Source organism: Mustela erminea, chromosome 12, assembly GCF_009829155.1.
Source record: "Mustela erminea isolate mMusErm1 chromosome 12, mMusErm1.Pri, whole genome shotgun sequence".
Taxonomy (NCBI): domain Eukaryota; kingdom Metazoa; phylum Chordata; class Mammalia; order Carnivora; family Mustelidae; genus Mustela; species Mustela erminea.
Window position 1 is genome coordinate 88,081,327 of NC_045625.1, and position 19,570 is coordinate 88,100,896.

The window sequence follows — 19,570 nt, forward strand, 5'->3', positions numbered from 1 at the left end:
TGTTCTTGACCTTAACCCAACGTCAGGATGAGCTGGAGGGCCTGCAACAACACAGATTGCTAAGCCCCGCACAGGCAGTTTCTGATTCAGGAGGGCTGGGCTGGGACTTGCGAACTGTGCCGTTCCCAGGTGCTGCTCACACTGCACTGTCTTCTGACCAAGCCAAAACAGAGTGTCCCATTAGAGCAGTCCCTTCACAGCAGAGTAGCACGGAAAGACATTCACTGAACTCAGTAGAGATTGTGAGAAGATTACTGACCAGTTACTATAAAATGCAAGGAATTAAAAGAGAACCTATGATTATAGTGTAAAAGCACCTAGTAGGAGTGGGAGCTGGTTAATTATTTTGAAGATGGTGGGACAGACTGGCATACTGGAGTGAGCCTCACTGGGGTGAACCTCATTGTCATGGGGCATCAGTCCCATGGAAGGCAGAACATACCATAATCCACTTAAATGCAGCCTGAGAAAGTTTCAAGCATGATGACAAGCATCAGCAGGTCATTCTTAGATGTCTACATGGACCATGCCACCTCCAGTAACATTTTCTTCAAATATAAATATATAGGAAAAATTGGGGTTCCCAAAGAAAATACTAAGTTCCTATTACTACCATAAAGTATTGCCAAATACTTTTAGATGGTGTTCACGGCAAAGAACCTACAAGGACAATTACCAAAAATAAAGTAAAATAAAAATATTAAGCTTTTATTAAGTTAGTATAATTCCCAGGATGGTTAGTATATCTCCATCACAAATCATGGTACTTGTTTATGTACGTTTTTGTATTTCGTGTATGGAAAGCATGCAATACTGAGTTCTTCTATTGTACATCCTTTAAGACAACACTTTTCTGAAAATCCTCTGCGTTTTCTTTGGGGATGATTCCCCCAAAATACGTTGCTTAAGGTTTTAATTTTGTTTGTGTTTGTCTTCTGAAATTCTGAAATTTCATGAATATATTGATTGTTATCTTGTAATGAGGAAAATTCTCTTGTCTTATCAGGTGGCAAGTTGGCCCTTGTAAGTCTATACTCAGGGAGCGACGACATCTCCAAACTGTTCACCTCTTCTTCCTCAGAGGCAGAAGTAGAGACTGTTGAGAGACAAGAGAAAGAATCCTACTTTATTAAAATTTTCCTTTAGATGAAAATTTCATCATAATACTAGAATACTAAAGTCCATTAATTATTTTTTAAAGATTCATTTATTTGAGAAAGAGAGAGAGAGAGCAAGCACACCCACATGAGGAGGGGTAGAGGAAGAGGGAGAGAATCTGAAGCAGACTCTGTGCTGAGCATGGAACCTGATGCCAGGCTTGATCTCCCAGCCCTGAGATGACCGGAGCAGAAACCAAGAGTGGGACGCTCAGCTGACTGAGCCATCCGGGGGCCCCTAACGTCTGCTAATTATTAAAAACAAGTAATTAAAAACAAGTAATTAAATAACAAAATGGGTTTCAAAAGCGATATATATTTTTTAATTTTTAATTTTTAAAGAAGACTTTATTTGTCAGAGAAAGAGAGAGAGAGAGAGAGAGACCACAAGCAGGGGAGCGGCAGTCAGAGGTAGAGGAAGAAGCAGGCTTCCTGCTGAGCAAGGAGTCTGATGTCGAAGTGATCCTAGGACCCTTGGATCATGACCTGAGCTGAAGACAGACGCTGAACCAACTGAGCCACCCAGGCATCCTGGCAATATATATATTTTAACTAAAAGAGTTGTAAGTAGTGTTTTCCTATAAAAAAGCTCAGAAATCTTTGTACATTTTTTTATGGGAAGACATTTTTTATTGAGATACCATTCACGTGTCATAAAATTCAGTATTTAAAACATACAATTCAGCTGAAAATAAATAAATTAATTTAAAAAAAATAAAATAAAACATACAATTCAGTGTTTTTTAGTATATTCACAAGGTTCTGCAATCATCACCACTATCTAATTCCAGAATATTTGTGTCACCCCCAAGAGAAGCCTCATACCCATGAACAGTCATTCCTGTTTCCTTCTTCCTCTAGCCCTGGGCAACCACTGATCTATTTTTCATTCCTAAAGATTTGCCTATTTGGGAAATGAAATCATATCACACACATGTGGCCATTTATGTATGATTTCTTTCACTTATCCAAGTTGTAGCATATATCAGCATTTTATTCCTTTTATGACTGAAAAATTTTTCATTGTATGGATATAGCCCATTTTGTTAATCCATTTATCAGCTGATGGACATTTGGGTTGTTTCCACATTTTAGCTATTATGAATAGTGCTGCTATGAATATTCACATACAAGTTTTTGTGTGAACATATGTCTGCAATCTTCTTGAGTATTTATCTCATAGTAGAACTGCTGGATCTTTAAGTAAACCACCAAGCTTTTCCAAAATGACTACATCATTTTGCAGTCCCACCACTGATGTATTAGGATTTGAGTTGCTCCACACCCTCATCAACACTTGTATTTTCCATTTTTGATTATGGCCATCCTAGTGGATGGGAGGTGATATCCCACTGCGGTTTTGGTTTGTAAATTACCTACTGAAAAATGATGTTGAGCATCTTCTCGTATTTATTGTATATCCTCTTTGTATAAATGTCTCTTCACATCCTTTGCCCACTTTTACTTGGGCTACAGTACTCCTCCCTTATCCGCAGTTTTTCTTTTTCTGGTCTCAGTTACAATGCAGTGAACTCTGGTCTGGAAGCAGATGATCTCCCTTCTGACAGAGCATCCAAAGGTCAGTAGTAGCCTAATGCCACATCAGAATGCCTAGTTATTAATCTCACTTTCTCTCAGTACATAGGCCTTTTATTGTTTCACATCACCAAAAGAAAGGTGAGGACAGATAACATATTTTGAGAGACAGAGACCACATTCACGTAACTCTTATTACAGTATATTTATAGTTGCTATATTTTTTTATTATAAATATCTTACTGTACCTTATTTATAAATTAAACTTCATTATAGGTATGCATGCATAGGAAAAACAGCGTATGTAAGGTTTGGTACTATACCAGGTTTCAGGTATCCACCAGGGTCTTGGCGTATATCCCCTGCAGATAAGGGGGGACAACTGTATTTGTCTTTTTATGCATATTTTATAACAATTTTTTTCATTGTTGAAATATGAAGAGATGACGAAGTGGTGATATGCTCAATGAACTCACTGCTATTATACTGCTCTTAACTCATTCAGAATTACTGGAAAGAAATTAAAATAAATTCAGAAGGTAATTACTTGGAGGCTTTATGGATTTCTATCATTGCCCTTGCCTGTCTACTGTCCCTTCCAGGAAGATAAATTTGCCTAGAACCACACTGTAGCTTAAATAGCCTTGTTCTGAACCACAGGATTCTACCCTACAGCCACAGTTGAATAGACTACAGGTTGTTAGTACCTGACCCCAAAGAAATCAATCTACCATGGAGGCCAACAATCCATGCCATTTGAAAACAAGAGTTAGCCCAATCAATGTCCTCTCTCTGAAGTTAGAACTAAGACATAGTGAGAAACAAAACTGGAAGTGTACCATGAAGCTGTCATATCAGGCCGAAGTCATCAAGAAATACTGGAGGAGAAGAGAGAAAGGGAGAGAGAGAGAAAAGTTGGTTTTTAAAGTTGGTGTGATTCCTCAGGTTTTCCAGAGACTTTCCAAGTCTGCTCCTAGATCTTGTTTCTATGGTAACTATCTCCCCCACCACTTTTTCTCAGAGTTATTTAGGTGAATCCCTGTACCTTGTAGTTAGAGTCCTTTTAGAACACTATTCATTCATTTTCTATTTAAAATGCTTAAGCTGAATTGTGGAACACTAAAACTTTAGGATAGCTATTAAAGATATTGAATACTAAGTCATCCAAGGCAGATAAATGTGATGAATTAAAGAAGTGTCATAATTACAGAGTACAGTGAGGGAAAAAGGAAATTAGGTTGTCCAGGCAAAATTGAAGAAAGAACTTCCTGTTGGGGATGTACCATCCAGGTTCTGTTACCCAAAGGGTAAAAAAAGACAAGAAGGAAACTTATTCATGAATTAAGGCAGCTAAAGACTAGTTAATGACAACTAATATGTCTAAGTGGAGAGGTAATTTAAAGAGAAACAAGCTCTACTCACCAGAAAATAGAAAAGGTTAAACATGAGTATTTAGATCTATGAATTTGAAAAAGAACAACGGAAAGGACCCAAAGTAGTAAAAAGGAAAGAAATCAGTGAAATACAGAACCAAAACACTATAAATGTTTAGAAACCCAAACTTGGTTCTTTAAAAGGATTAATAAAATAGATACAACCCTAACCAGACTAATGAAGAAAGAAAAGATGACAATGAACAACAGAAGAGTAACAACAGAACAGATACAACGGAGTATTTAAAATAAATGAATGTTATAAGAGTTACATATTTAAAAATCAAAATGAAATGGATTAATCCATAGAAAAATACAAAATGCCATAATTGGCACAGAAAATTTAAGAAGATTAACACAGATGATTTTAAAGGTAGGTTCTATGTGCTTTTCAAGAACAGTAAGTTCTAATCATATACAAGTTGTTCCAGGAAAAGAGGAAAAGCTGCTCAGCATATTTTATGAATCTAGTATATTCTTCATCCCCAAACTAGGTAAGAACAATGTGATTTAAAAAAAAAGAAAGAAAGAAAGAAAGAAAAACCCTCGTGAGCCCATTTACTTATGTTTGTTTGGAAGTCCTAAAAAAAATTAGTTAACTGAATCCACAAACATATGTTACAAATATATTAAAGCATTCATTCCAAAAAATGCAAGGATAGGCCAAGATCCCCAAATCTATCAGTGCAATTTACCACATGATTAGATTCCCGTACTCACTCTCAATTGGTTTTGCTTTCTACTTGGTAAGAAAATGAAAGCTGTCATCAGAGAACTTGCATTTGGTCCCTTCACCATTTTTTTTTTTTTTTACCTCATCTTTTAACATCTGTACCCATACATTCTGCCTTCCTAACTACTTACATAGGTGAACTATTCACTCTAAAGCCAGTTCCTCCATTTAGGGACCATATCCTCATACTCCAAGGAATCACTCCAGCAGTGCTCCCCTATACCCTCATCATCAACTCTTCACTTCTATAAGCAAAAAATGTTATTTCTCCCGCTTTAAAAAAGCCAAAATCACTTCTCTTGGCCCTGCTTACCTTGCCAGTTATCATCCTGCTTGCTTTCTCCCTCTGCAGCAAAACTCCGTAGTTTTCTTTCTTTCTTTTTTTTCTAAGATTTTATTTATTTGTTAGAGAGAGAGAGAGACAGAGCGCAAGCACAGGCAGACAGAGTGGCAGGCTAGAGACAAAGGGAGAAGCAGGCTCCCTGCCGAGCTAGGAGCCTGATGTGGTACTCGATCCCAGGAGGCTGGGATCATGACCTGAGCCGAAGGCAGCCGCTTAACCAACTGAGCCACCCAGGTGTCCCCTTCGTAGTTTTCTATTACTGTTTAATCCCTCTTCTCTCATTCCACCTTAAGCCCTCTCCAGTCGGGCATTTGTTCCATCACTGCACCAAAACTTCTCTTTTCAAGGTCACGGATGATCTCTATATTACTAAATTCAACAGCCCATGCTCATCTTATCTGACACATCAAAAATATTCCTTCTTGATACACTTATTGAACTTCATTTCCAGGACACCACATTCTACCCACCTATATGTTCCTCTTTTATCTTCTTTGTAAATACTTCCTCCAACTGTTTAATGTTGGTGTTTCCCAGGGCTCAGTCCTTGGCACTCCTCTCTCTGTACACTTCTCTTGGTGATCTCATCCAGTCTTACGGCTCTGAGAATCACCTATACACCTATGACTCCTAAATTCCTATCTTCAAGTGACGTCATTTCCATAATCCAGATGTACATTTATATCCTACTTCTTACTCATTGTCTCCACTTCAGTGTCTCAAACTCAACATGTTCATAACGCCATCTTATCAAACTCCAAACTGCCCCAAACTGAGCTGCCAATATTGCCTTCAGACCTCTTCCACCTGAGGCCTTTCCTATCTCAGTTGATAGAAACCTTAGCCTTCCAGATGTCTGAAGCAAAAACTTGGGGATCACATTAAAAAAAAATATATTGGAATCACTCTTGAGTTCTTTTTTCTCATATTTCACATAAAATCTGCCCAAATATATCTGGAATAAAACAATGTCCACTCCCTCCACTGGTCCCATCTCATCTAGCTGCTATCACCTGTAATACCACACGCCCAGAGGAAGACTCTGCTTCTGCTCTTGCCTCCCTACAGCTTGTCCTCAAGGCAGCAGCCAGAGTGATCCCTTTAAAATGTCAATGTCATTCCCCTGCTCCAAAGTCTGTAATGATTTCACCACTCAGAGTAAAGCCAAAATCCTTACAATGGTCTAAACGTTTCACTAGGCCTGCCTGTTACCTCTCTCTCTGCCCCAGTCCCACTAGCCTCCTTGCTGTTCCCTGTGTAAAAAGGGCCAAAATGTATTTGCTCTGCTCATTCCTCTGCCTCAACACTCTTTCCCCAGGTATCTTTGGCTGATTCCTTTATCTCCTCCGTTCTCAAACTTCACTTTTTCAACGAGGCCTACCTTGACTACACTATTTAATCCTATATCCTACCCTCCAGCCCCCTGAACTCTTGATCTCCCTTATCTTGTTTCATTCCATTTTTATAACCCTTATTACCTTCAAATATTTATTATGTTCACTTCCTATGCAAACTCCTTGAGGCCAGACATCTTTGCTTTGTTCACTGATAAATCCCAAGGGTTTATAAAAGTGGCTGGAACTTAGCAAGTACCCAATAACTATTTGGTGATTTAATCAATAAAAGAGACATATACAAAAATATACCCCCCAAAAAAGCCTTTAATAAAGTTTAGCCCTACTTATAATGATTAAAAAAATAGCAAGCTCCCTTATCATGGTGAAAGTTATGGAGCACAAACCTACAAATTTTATACCTAATGGAGAAATTTAAATGTATTCACCTTTAAAATTGGGAACATGACAAGATATCCCACTATCACTACTACTTAACAGCACTAGAGGACCTGGCTAATGTTATAAGAAAGAAGATGACTGGTGAGAGGTGAGAAAGGGAGGGACAAAGCTATCATTTGCAAAGGACAGAAAAATCCGTAGAACAAACTATTAAACCATTAAGATAATTTGGCATGATTACTGGATAAAGATCAACCTGTAAAAATCAAATTCATTTCTCTAACCAAAATCACTAACAAAAATATAATTAGCGAGTATTTACAATAACAAAAATAAATATTAAACATTAACTTAATAAAAAATGTAGAAAGTCTCCACTAAGAAAACTTTAAAATTCTAATATGAAAACATTCCATGCTCCATGAATTTAGTTTGTAATTGCTTTATATTAAAAAGATCTAAATCCTCTTCAAATTAATCTATATAATCCATGCATCTCCATTAAAACTGCAGATGGATTTTTATTTTATTTTTTCATGATACTGTGCCCACCACAAGTGTAGCTAGTATCTGTCACCATACGATGCTATTATACCATTGACTCTATTCCCTATGCTCTTTTGGTCCCATGACTTAGTCATTACATAACTGGAAGCCTGAATCTCCTACTCCCCTTTACCGATTTTGGCCATCCCCTCCATCTTCCTTTTCTCTGGAAACCATCAGTGTTCTCTGCATTTGTAGGTCTGATTTCACTTTTTGTTTGTTTATTTATTTGTTTGACTTTTTTAGATTCTACATACAAGTGGAATAATTTGGTATTTATCTTTCTCAATATGACTTATTTCACTCAGCATCCATACTCTGCAGGTCTATCCATGTTATCACAAATGGCAAGATGGCATCCCTTTTTATGGTTGCATAATATTCCTGTGTGTGTGTGTGTGTGTACACCACCTCTTCTGTATCCATTCATCTATCAATGGACACGAGTTGCTTCCATTTCTTGACTATTGTAGATAATGCTGCAATAACACAGGGGTACCTCTATCTTTTTTAGTTATTTTTTTGTTTTCTTTGGGTAAATACCCAGAAGTAGAAGTACTGGATCATGTAATAGTCCTATTTTTAATTTTTTGAGGAGCCTCCATACTGTTTTTCATAGTGGCTGCACCAATTTACATTCCTACCAATAGTGCATAAGAGTTCCTTTTTCTCCACATCCTCACCATTACTAATTTCTTGTGGTTTTCATTTTAGCTATTCTGATAGGTATGAGGTGATACCATATTGTGTGTGTCTTTTTAAAATTAAATTAATTTTTTTTCAGTGATCCAAAATTCATTGTTTATGCAGCACACCCATTGCTCCATGTAATATGTGCCCTCCTTAATACCCACCACTGGGCTCACCCAAACCCCCACCTCTCTCCCCTCCAAAACCTTCAGTTTGTTTCTCAGAGTCCACAGTCTCTCATGCTTCATCTCTGCCTCCGATTTCCCCCAACTTACTTCTCCTCTTCCATCTCCCAATGTCTTCCTGTTATTCCACCACAAGTAAGTGAAACCAAATGATAATTGACTCTCTCTGCTTGACTTATTTCACTCAGCATAATCTCTTCCAGTCCTGTCCATGTTGCTACAAAAGTTGGGTATTCGTCCTTTCTGATGGACGCATAATACTCCATTGTATATATGGGCCACATCTTCTTTATCCATTTGTCCGCTAAAGGGCATCTTGGTTCTTTCCATAGTTTGGTGACTGTGGCCATTGCTATTATGAACATTAGGGTACAAATGGCCCTTCTTTTCACCACATCTGTATCTTAGGGGTAAATACCCAGTAGAGCAATTGCAGGGTCATAGGTTGGCTCTATTTTTTATTTTTTTGAGGAATCTCCACACTGTTTTCCAAAGTGGCTGCACCAACTTGCATTCCCACCAACAGTGTAAGAATGTTCCCCTTTCTCCACATCCTCTCCAACATTTGTTGTTAACTTTTTTGTTGATTTTGACCATTCTAACTGGTGTAAGGTGGTATCTCAATGTGATTTTGATTTGAATCTCCCTGTTGGCTAAAGATGATGAACATTTTTTCAGACATATAGTGGTTTTGATCTACATGTCCCTGATGATTAGTGATGTTGAGCATATTCTGATGTGTCTGTTAGCCATCTGTATGTCTTCTATGGGAAAATATCTATTCAGGTCCTCTGGTCATTTTTAAGTTGGATTGTTTGTTTGTTTGTTTGTTTGGTGTTGAGTTGTGTATGTTCTTTATATATTTTGAATATTACCCCCTTATTAGATATGTTATTTGCAAACATCTTCCCCCACTCAATAGGTTGCCCTTTTGTTTCGTTGATGGTTTCCTTTGCTGTGGAAAAGCCTTTTATTTTAGTGAAGTCCCAATAGTTTATTTTTGCTTTTGTTTCTCTTGCCTTAGGAACCATATTTAGAAAAATGTTCCTATGACTGATATAAAGGAAATTACTGTCTGTGTTCTCTTCTGGGAGTTTTAAGGCTTCAGGTCTCACATTTAGGTCTTTAATCCATCTTGAATTTATTTCTGTCTATGGAGTAAGAAAGTGGTCCTGTTTCATTCTTTCGCGTGTAGCTGTTCAGGTTTCTCAGTACAATTTACTTAGAGACTATCTTTTCCCCATAGCATATTCTTGCCTCCTTTTTCACAGATTAACCATATAAGTGTGGGTTTATTTATGGGTTTTCTAGCCTGTTCTATTGATATATGTGTCTATTTTTGTGCCAGTATCACACTGTTTTGATTACTATACTTTTGTAGTAATCTTGAAATCTGAAATTGTAATACATCCTACTTTATTCTTCTTTCTTAAGTTTGCTTTGGCTATTTAGGCATTTATTTTTGTGTGTGTGGTTCCACACAAATTTTAGTATTATTTGTTCTAGTTGAGTGAAATTGTTGTTGGCATTTTGAAAGGAATTGCATTGAATCTGTAGGTTGCTTTGTATAGGATAGACATTTTAACGATATTAACTTTTCCAATCCATGAGCATGGCGTATCTTTCCATTTGTGTCATCATCAATTTTTTTTGTTGTTCTTGTTTCTTTGTTTTTTTTTAAAAAGATTTTATTTATTCATTTGACAGAGAGAGTGAGAGAGCAAAGGCAGGGGGAGCGTGAGAGAAGGAGGCAGGCTCTCCGTTGAGCTGGGAGCCCAGCATGGGGCTTGAGTCCTAGGATAGAGCCCTGCAATGGGCTCGCTGCACAGAGTCTGCTTCTCTCTCTCCCTTTGCCCCTCCCACCACTTATACTTACTTTCTCTCAAATAAATAAAGTCTTTTTAAAAAGATTGGTGATATGCCCACCTAAAAATTATATCCTAGAGAGTCATAACATTAAAAACAGTATAGTAATTGTACAAGGTCAAACAAAAGACCAATTAAATAGAATGGAAACTCAGACAAACAATAAACAATATAGAAAAAAAAATCATTTAGAAGATGATGTTTAGAAAACTAGCTCCTTTTGTAGAGAAAAATAAGACTTGTGGAAAAAATTGAGATAGTAATCCTAGCCAGAACAGACCAAAGTGGTCTCTAGAATCAAGGACCTAACGTGAAAAGTAAATCTATAAAGTTAACAGAGGGAAGAAAAGGACCTCTAAAATGAAATTTCAGAAGTATGAACAATAAGGCAAAATGCTTATTGCCTAATTATATAAAATTAAGGATTTCTTAAACAATACCAATAGATGACAGAATAGGAGAATATATTGCAATATCTAAAGCCAACAACTATTGTTTTGGGTGTTTTTTTTTTTTTGACACAGAGAGAGAGAGAGAGATTACAAGTAGGCGGAGAGGAAGACAGAGAGAGGGAGAAGGAGGTTCCCTGCTGAGCCGAGAGCCCAATGTAGGGCTCAATCCCAGGACCCTGGGATTGTGACCTGAGCCAAAGGCAGACGCTTAACCCACTGAGCCACCCAGGCACCCCTAAAGCCAACAACTATTGTAATGGTACAATAACTCCTACACATCAACTGGAAAATGACCAGTCTAATGAAAATTATAAACAGAAAACTTTCAGAAAAAAATCCTACAAAAGGCTAATTTATATATGAAGATGTGCTCACATCCAGAGTAAGTTAAAACAAAAATGCCATTTCATTCTATCACACTGACGAAAGTTACAAATCATACAATGCTAATTGTTGGCATGGATATGAGAACACAGGAATCCACGTGTATTCGCAACCTGACACATCTCAAGCAAAGCATACGTGTGTTTTATTACATAGCAATTTTACCCATGGGTATAGATCTCTGAGAAATGTCCACACAGGTCCTTACTGGAGCACATACAATGATTTTCACTGTGGTGTTAGTGGCAGGGAGTTGGAGGCTATGCAAGTTAGGTGTTCACTGCTGAGAGGGTAAGTAAAATGTGGGGAATGTATATGAATTTTGTGGAGCAGTTTGAAGCAATGTCCACAAAGCAACCATAAGAGATAGATCTTAACTGCCATTTACATATAATTTAGGGGCACCTTGGTGGCCCAGTCAGTTGGGTATCCAACTCCTGATTTCTGCTCATGATCTCAGGGTCATCAGATTAAATGGCGCATCAGGCTCCGCACTCAGTGGGGAGTCTTCTCCAGATTCTCTCTCTCCCTCTTCCTCTGCCCCTCCCCCCACTCATGTGGGCTCTATTGCTCTCTCGCGCGCGCTCTAAAAAATAAATCTGAAAAAAAAATACCATTTATGTATATTTTAAAAATAAATGAGCAGGAAACAATGCACAATTTGCAAAAACATGTACAACTAAAAACACAAACTAAACACTTTGGAATGGTTACCTATGGGAGGAGGAGAACAGGAGTGGAGAAAGGAGATATATGGAGACTGATCATCTTTTTTCTTTTTTTAAAAGATTTTATTTGAGGGGCGCCTGGTGGCTCAGTGGGTTAAAGCCTCTGCCTTCGGCTCGGTTCATGATCCCAGGGTCCTGGGATAGAGCCCCGCATCGCATTGCACTCTCTGCTCGGTGGGGAGCCTGCTTCCCTTCCTCTCTCTCTCTGCCTGCCTCTCTGCCTACTTGTGATCTCTGTCTGTCAAATAAATAAATAAAATCTTTTAAAAAAATGAAAGATTTTATTTGAGAGAGAGTGAGCGAGCATGCACAAATGGGTGGGAGAGGCAGAGGGAAAGGGGAAAGCAGACTCCCCCTCGGGCAGGGAGCCCAGTGCTGGACTCAGTGAGGGCCTCAATCCCAGGACCTTGAGAAAATGACCTGAGCCAATGGCAGATGCTTCACAACTGATTATCCAGGGACCCCCAAGACTAATCATCGTCTAACACACTGTGCAATGTATTTATGCTTACTGTCTACCTTCACTATTATGTAAGCTTCATAAGAGCAGGAGTCTTCACAGCTATCTGAGTAAAACTCTTCACTCTTATATCCCAAGTACCAAGAAAAATACCCAGCATGTGATAGGCAATCAAATTTTGCTAAATTAATATATAAAGAAGGGGAACTTGCTTAACCCATTTGTGATAAGACATCTAAAAAACAAGAATAGATGTATAGGGGAATATGACCAATCCAGCTGGAATAGGGGTTATGGATTATAAAGCATTAATGCATTAATGATTTCACCTGGCTCTAAGAGCTAGGAAGTACCATACTCAGCTAGAATTTAGCAATATGGTGGGGTAGGTCTTAGAGACATGGCCCCTACCCTCAAGGATCCACTATCAAGAAGTACACAATTTCAGCGTCAAGTTATGTATGAGTAGTTCTGAAAAAAAGCATTTTTTAAATATGAGTACACAAAATTTTCTTTACCTGTGTCATACTCAAATAGATCATCAGAAGATTAAAATTGTTGGTAATTGACTTGATTGAACATAGAAATGCATCCTGCTAGTACAGCCTAGTAAAAGTTAACTTTTCAGCCACATTCAAATGAAAATGAAATGGCATAATTATATATTCTATATTGAGAACACATACCTCTTCTCTATAACTTCTCATTGTTCATTGGAAATTAGCAGGATATATTGAATGTCCTCTTTCCTTATAGGTCAATAATTTTTTTACAGATTGAATTTTTAAAAGATTTTATTTATTTAAGAGAGAGAGAGTATAGGCAGTGGGGAGGGCAGAGGGACAGGGAGAAGCAGACTCCTCACTGAAGCAGGGCTCAATCTCAGGACCAGAGATCATTACATGAGCCAAAGACAGACACTTAACTGACTGAGCCACCCAGGCACCCCTAAATTTTAAAAAAATTATCACAAATACATATTAATAACTTAAATCCATTTTTCATTCTTCTACACATTGTAAAACAACTATGGCTTTATGGCCCCATGACATTTCCACTATAGAAACTTGTCCTTAACATAGTAGCCATAGTAATATGTTTCATTGGTATGCCAATTCTATGATGCTGTAAGCTACATTTTTATTTCCTACAAATCTTCTTTCATTGCATTTCCTCTTCATTGAACTAATGACATTTCTCCAGGGAAGTGTGAATAACACCTAAAACAAAGGGGCCATTACTCAGCTCTGAGTTTCAGTATATGTGCTACTGAAACAAGCACAGCTCTGAGTTTTAAAGTTGACTCAAAAAAATTAATAGTCTCCAGAGCAGGCTTTGTTGAGAAGCGGGATTCTAAACTCTTTTTTTTTTTTTTTTTTTTAAATATTCCTCCTGTCTTCCTGGAGATGTTTTATTTTTTTTCCTTTTTAATTTTTTATTTTTAATAAACATATATTTTTATCCCCCGGGGTACAGGTATGTGAATCACCAGGTTTACACACTTCACAGCACTCACCATTCCAAGCTCTTTTTAAATAACAGACTCAAGCTTGGATGTCAGAGTGTAAAATTTTGATATGGTAGAGGTAGTGACAGCAGCATCAGCTATCTCTGGGAGCTTGCCAACATGTAGGTGCTCAGGACCCCACCCACTGAATAAGAACCTGTACATTAACAATATTCCCCAGGTGAATCATATGCACATTAAAGTGGGAGAATCACTGAATTAATGTACTAGTGGAAAACTGGGGAGAGTCACTTCTTCCATTATAAGAGGAAAACAAAGTGTGTTTATATGTAGGTAGGTTTTATGGTAGAAAACAAACAAGAATCAGTCTGATGGTTTCTATTATTTGTCTGTCAAAGTTTTTGTCCCTTTAGCAACAATAGGAAGAATGGAATAAGTCCCATTCATTCATTCATTCATTCATTTAATAAGTTAAAATGAGTGTCCATAATGTGGGAGGCAATTTTAGTCTTTCAGTCATCTAAACGTGGGTGGGTTTTGGCACGTTTTTGGCACTCCTTTCCTTAATTTCAAAAATCTTGCCTTTTGCAAAATATGTCCAAATCAAATTAAATTAATTGAACGACTTTAAATGCAATAATTTCAATGACACTATGCTGGGGACAGCCTGTAGATAAAGTGCATTTTAAAATGACAAATGAGGGGCACCTGGGTGGCTCAGTGGGTTAAAGCCTCTGCCTTCAGCTCAGGTCATGATCCTAGGGTTCTGGGATGGAGCCCCGCATGGGGCTCTCTGCTCAGCAGAGAGCCTGCTTCCTCCCCGCCTCACCCCCCTCCCACTCTCTCTGCCTACCTGTGATCGCTGTCTGTCAAATAAATAAATAAAATCTTTAAAAAAAAATAAAATGAAAAACCATATTGGTACTAAAATGTAAATACATCATTAGAAGATAACAGCGAATTTGAAATAGGAATATTCTTCCTAAAGACTACTTAAAAGCATTAAGTATACATTTAATATATATTATGCAACATACCGTGTGCTAGATCCTCTGCTAGGCATTTCACATAAAAACATGCATGAAATAATCTCTAGAAAATGATCTGATATACAGGACTGGCCTTAAGGGAGAGGGCTGGTGCACAGTCACACAGGCCCAGTGCTAGGGAGGACCTTGCATTTTATTTAATGCTCTACTGTCATGGTCTTGAAATTCCCAAAATTTTATCTTGTAAAGGTGAAGTGTTAAGAACATGAAATCTGAGGAGAGAAGGGACAGTGTGTGAGCAGAGGAGAAACACACCAAAAAAAAAGGGGGGGGCTTTATATTTTAGTACCTTCATTGGCCCTTTCCTGCTTTTGAAAAAGGGGCCCTGCATTTTATTCTGCACTGGGCTGGCCCACTTATGTGGCTGGTCCTGAAGACGGCCAGCTAGGTCTATGTGTAGCTATTGTGGTCGACGGAGAATGGAGTCAGCACCTATGGAAGGGTCAGTGACGACTTCAGAGGAGAAATGAAACCTCAGAGGCTCTGAAGGACAAAGTGGGTTTTGTCAGGAGACAAGTGTACTCCAGAAAGGGAAAGCCAAGGAAGCAGCAGCATTCTTACAGAAACGTATAGATGTGTATGTGTACACTTATTTCCTCTAAGTTTAAAAAAAAAAAAAAAAAAAAAAAAGCTTCCTTGAGGTTTTGCATACCTGCGATATATTGGCTTATACAAATGTTCACTTATCTGTGTCTTCGGCACAAATTCCATTGCCCGGGGAAGCTCACCACCTGGCAGAGCCCACCTGGGGAAGAGACAGTACAAGGATGCGCAAACATGCCCTCGGTTTCTGATTTTACCTGGGTTCGTGCCTCTCGCCCAAGCCGGGAAAGTGGTTTGGGAGCTTTCTGACCGGTCGGGGATGAAGGTTTCGATCTCGTTGTCCTGGGGAAACAGGGGCGGCGGGGGGGGTTCCTCCTCGAAGTAGCTCCAGTTGACGTTGCCGCAGAGTTTTACTATTTCCTTCAGGAGGTGCCTGCCGCACAGCCTCCTAGCTCTGCTGATTTCGCTCAGCTCCCGGGAGAACCGGACTAACAGGAGCCCCAGCCACAGCAGACACACGCAGAGGAGCCGCGGCATCCCTGGACCCCCGCCGCCAGGTCGGCCGCGCGGTCTAACTGCCGCGGACCCCGCACCTCCCGGCACCCGCTCCCGCGCCCGCGCCCGCCCGCTCCGAGGAGCCGCGCACGCGCACCTGGCGGTCTGGCGAGCGCGTGCGGACCTCGCGAGAACGCCGAGGCGCGAGGCGGAAGGCGCGAGGTGCGAGAGGGCGGTGAGCCGGCTTCTGGCGCTTCCCCTGGCCCTCAGAGCATGGTAGGTCGCGTTCTTTCGTTCTTAAAATCCTTGATTCGTTTTCTCTGCCCGCCCCTCTAAGGAGGCGCATCCGGGACCCCTGCGGCCGTCGTTAATCGGTAAAATCCTACCAGCGGAGTGCATTTCCCGCCCTTTTGCCTGGTTGGTAACGGGGCGTCGCTTCCTCAGACGCAGCTTCTCTCTCTCTGTCTCTCACAGCTTCCCTCTTGGTGTACCTCGCGGGACGTTTGTTCCCGTTGGTTCGTGTGCTTGTTTGACAACCTCTTCCCGGCCCCTCGAGTCCCTAAGCACCCCGCAGGCACGGCCGGCCGGTGTTTGCTTCCCAGGGCAGCTCGGGGCCCCGCGCGCCGTCGGCTTGGGAAGGGCTGGAGCCTGGACGCACCTGGAACGTGCGCTCCTCAGCCCGGTTCCCGGCGCGCTCGGGAGATCCCGCGCCCTCCTCGGGGAGACATGGGCCGGAGCCTCGGCCTCGAGACCCGGGCAGTAGCGGGCATGCTGACCTGCGGCCGTCGGCGGTAGAGGGGACAGGACTGTCTGTCGCTAGCTTGTGACAGCGACCCCGCGGGGTTTGCTTCTGAGAATCCCAGTATTTTGCTAAACCAGGGGGATAAGAGATGAGGACGTGCCCCGCGCTGGGGGCGGGTCGCGTGGTCATTTGGGAGGAGAGCGGACGGGTGCGATGCCCGGGAGGACGCACTAGCGGCCTCCAGCGCGGAGTCGGGGGCCGCTGGGGAGGAGGCGCGATCGCCGCACAGTCCCCCGCGCGCGGCCCTGTGGTGTCGGGGGTGCCGTCGACTGCCCCTTTCTGCCGGCCGCCTCCGGGTCTTGGTCTCCGTGGCCCGTTTCCCCAGCCTTGCCCTGCTGTCCCGTGGCACCCAGGAGCGCCGTTCTGTGAGCTCCAAAGGCCCGCGTGATTTCAGTAGCACGATGTCATCACCTTCCTTAAAACGGCTCCTGTCCAAACTACGGTCGCTGTAGCCAGAGCTCCATCAGGGGAGCCCTGTGGGGACGGGGAACATTCCTTATGCGGAGAGGAACACTTGAAACAGTTCTGCTGGCCTCCAGGGAGGGAGGCAAGCGCCTGAAGTGAGGGGACCGCTCAGACTCGGGTGGTGGGTGTCTTGGGGGGAAGCCACTGAAAACTGTGGGGACTGAATGCTTTGGCGCTAACACCCGGGGTTTCAAGCACAGCGTAACGGAGGAACTCTGTTCGGATAGTGTCTGATGCTAGACTCCCGCTCCAGCGACCGAACTGGATTTATATCGATTTGTGAAAACTGAGGAAGAGGGGCTCCCGGCTGGGCGACTCTTGATCTCAGGGTGGTGAGTTTCAGCCATGTGGTGGGTGTGGAGCGTTCTTCAAAACAAAACAAACACTAAAGCTGGGTATTCCTTGCACAGCAAAAACTGTCCTTTGAATTCGTACCTGTTACACCTAGACACATTCTCTTTTAGGAATAAGAAGAGTATGGCTCATATCTCACACAGGGAGGTGGGGGGGTTATGTTTTCCATCTTTAATAATGGGGGGAAAGGTAGGTTAGGCATAGTGGTGTGTATGGAAGATGAGGGTAACTGAGTCATTGCATGACAGTGAAGGACCTCAGTCATCGTGGGATGACCTCAGTTGAACAAATATGTTCCTTTACCAATCTAGCTCTTTTCTAAGATAAAACATTAAGTTTCTTACTCAGTTATCTACTGGACTATCCATTTATGTCACTTAAAAATACTTACTTGAATCTCCTAGAAACATGAAAGTACTCTAACTTGAAAAATAATTTTTATTTGAACCCCCAAATCCAAATGTATTTGGTAATAAACCTGATTGTTTTCTTTTTTTTTTTTTTTAAGATTTTTTATTTTTATTTATTTGACAGAGAGAGATCACAAGTAGGCAGAGAGGCAGGCAGAGAGAGAGGAGGAAGCAGGCTCCCTGCTGAGCAGAGAGCCTGATGCGGGACTCAATCCCAGGACCCTGAGATCATGACCCCAGCCGAAGGCAGCGGCTCAACCCACTGAGCCACCCAGGTGCCCAACCTGCTTGTTTTCAAACATAATTTCAGCAAGGCAGAAGAGCCACTTGGGCTCAAGTAGAAAACTGCAGGTTTTGTAGTTTAATGTTAACATGGTCTACTTTGGCAAGATCAATGAAAATTTTTTATTACTTTTGTATGTATCTGTGTTAGGTATATATAAAATGAATTATGTTGGTTAAATAATTAAGCATTTTATAATCACTATGAAGTTAATAAGGTTAAAATGCAATTGGTGCAATGATAGCATTAATTAAAAAAAAACAGATTCTTTAGTATTAAAAGGGTTGATTTTTGAGAGAAAGCATATTATAGAGAAACTATATACTATTACAGAACAAATGAAGAATGTGAACACTAATAATGATTTCTTATGTTCTAGTAATCAGTCATGACTGACTTGAACATTGATAAATGCATCATGGAGAATATACAATTACTCTATATTGTGCATATTTTGAGGAAAAAATTTTTGTTACAGCCTTTTTTTTTTTTAAACAACATAATTATATTGATAACTTCCTTCTCCTTTTGTTGGGAAAGTAGTGCCTCCATCAAAGATGACTGCTTGTGAGTGTTGTCTTGAATTCTGGTGGAAAATTAGGAATGTTTTTTACATCATTTTTAAGGTTTCTGCATGTTGGCTGATAGAGGGTGACAAGATTTTCTATTAGGTTTAAAAAAACAAGTGGGAGGTATGAAAAAAATTCATGTCAAGGAGAATCAGGAAAATTATAAGCTTTTGTATGGTCCAAAAGTTAAGTTGCTTCTAGATAATTAAACTTGCAACAGAATCAACAAGTGTCCTAATATCTAAACAGCTTACTTATAGTGGGGCAGTGTGACCTACCACAGTATTACCAAGGTTCTTTAGCCACTGACTAATTCTAGGACTGTGCTAAAGCTTGCACAGTGATACTTTTGACTCTCCTGACACTATTTTGATAGATTACTACTTCCATCTGCATGTGTGGCATGGGGTTGAACACAGGCAGCCAGTTTGAGTCAGGCCCTGCAGGCTGTCGTTCACATTGGTGGGCAGCAGCCAACAGGAGGGGCAGACCAGCAGGGGCAGGAGCTCTCTCACTCCTAGTTCCTCTTCCTGGATGTCGGAAAACCTCTTACAGTGTTTCTCACCCATAATCATCATATCGAGGAATTCCATGTCACGTAACTTCACCTTTTCATTGTTTACCCACTAGGCGGTGCTTTCTTCTAAAGAGTTGGCTCAGCAGCAGGTGGGATCAAAACAGGCCCTGCATCCTGAACCTGGTCTCTCCAGCCTTTTTCTAGGGACTACTGCTGCAGTTGCTTACTACTGCATTTATGTGTGTCCCTACCCTGGGTTTCAGAATACTCTCTCTTCCTGGCCCCAGGTAGCTTTTATAGCACTTGGCTTGACTCAGTTCTTGACTCAAGGCTCTACCCCTTTCCCCAAAAGCTTGCAAAAGATTA

The 19,570-nt window shown here is 40.7% G+C and overlaps 1 protein-coding gene across 1 annotated transcript; it reads right to left on the reverse strand.

Annotated features, from left to right (window-relative positions):
• Positions 1 to 695: 695 nt before the first annotated feature.
• On the reverse strand, positions 696 to 15,945 carry INSL6 (insulin like 6). The gene is made up of 2 exons (XM_032306348.1): positions 15,567 to 15,945; positions 696 to 1,096 (listed from the first exon to the last, which is right to left on the reverse strand). The coding sequence occupies exons 1-2, from the start codon at positions 15,844 to 15,846 to the stop codon at positions 759 to 761; spliced, it is 618 nt and encodes a 205-aa protein (XP_032162239.1). The 5' UTR covers positions 15,847 to 15,945; the 3' UTR covers positions 696 to 758.
• Between the last annotated feature and the right edge of the window lie 3,625 nt (positions 15,946 to 19,570).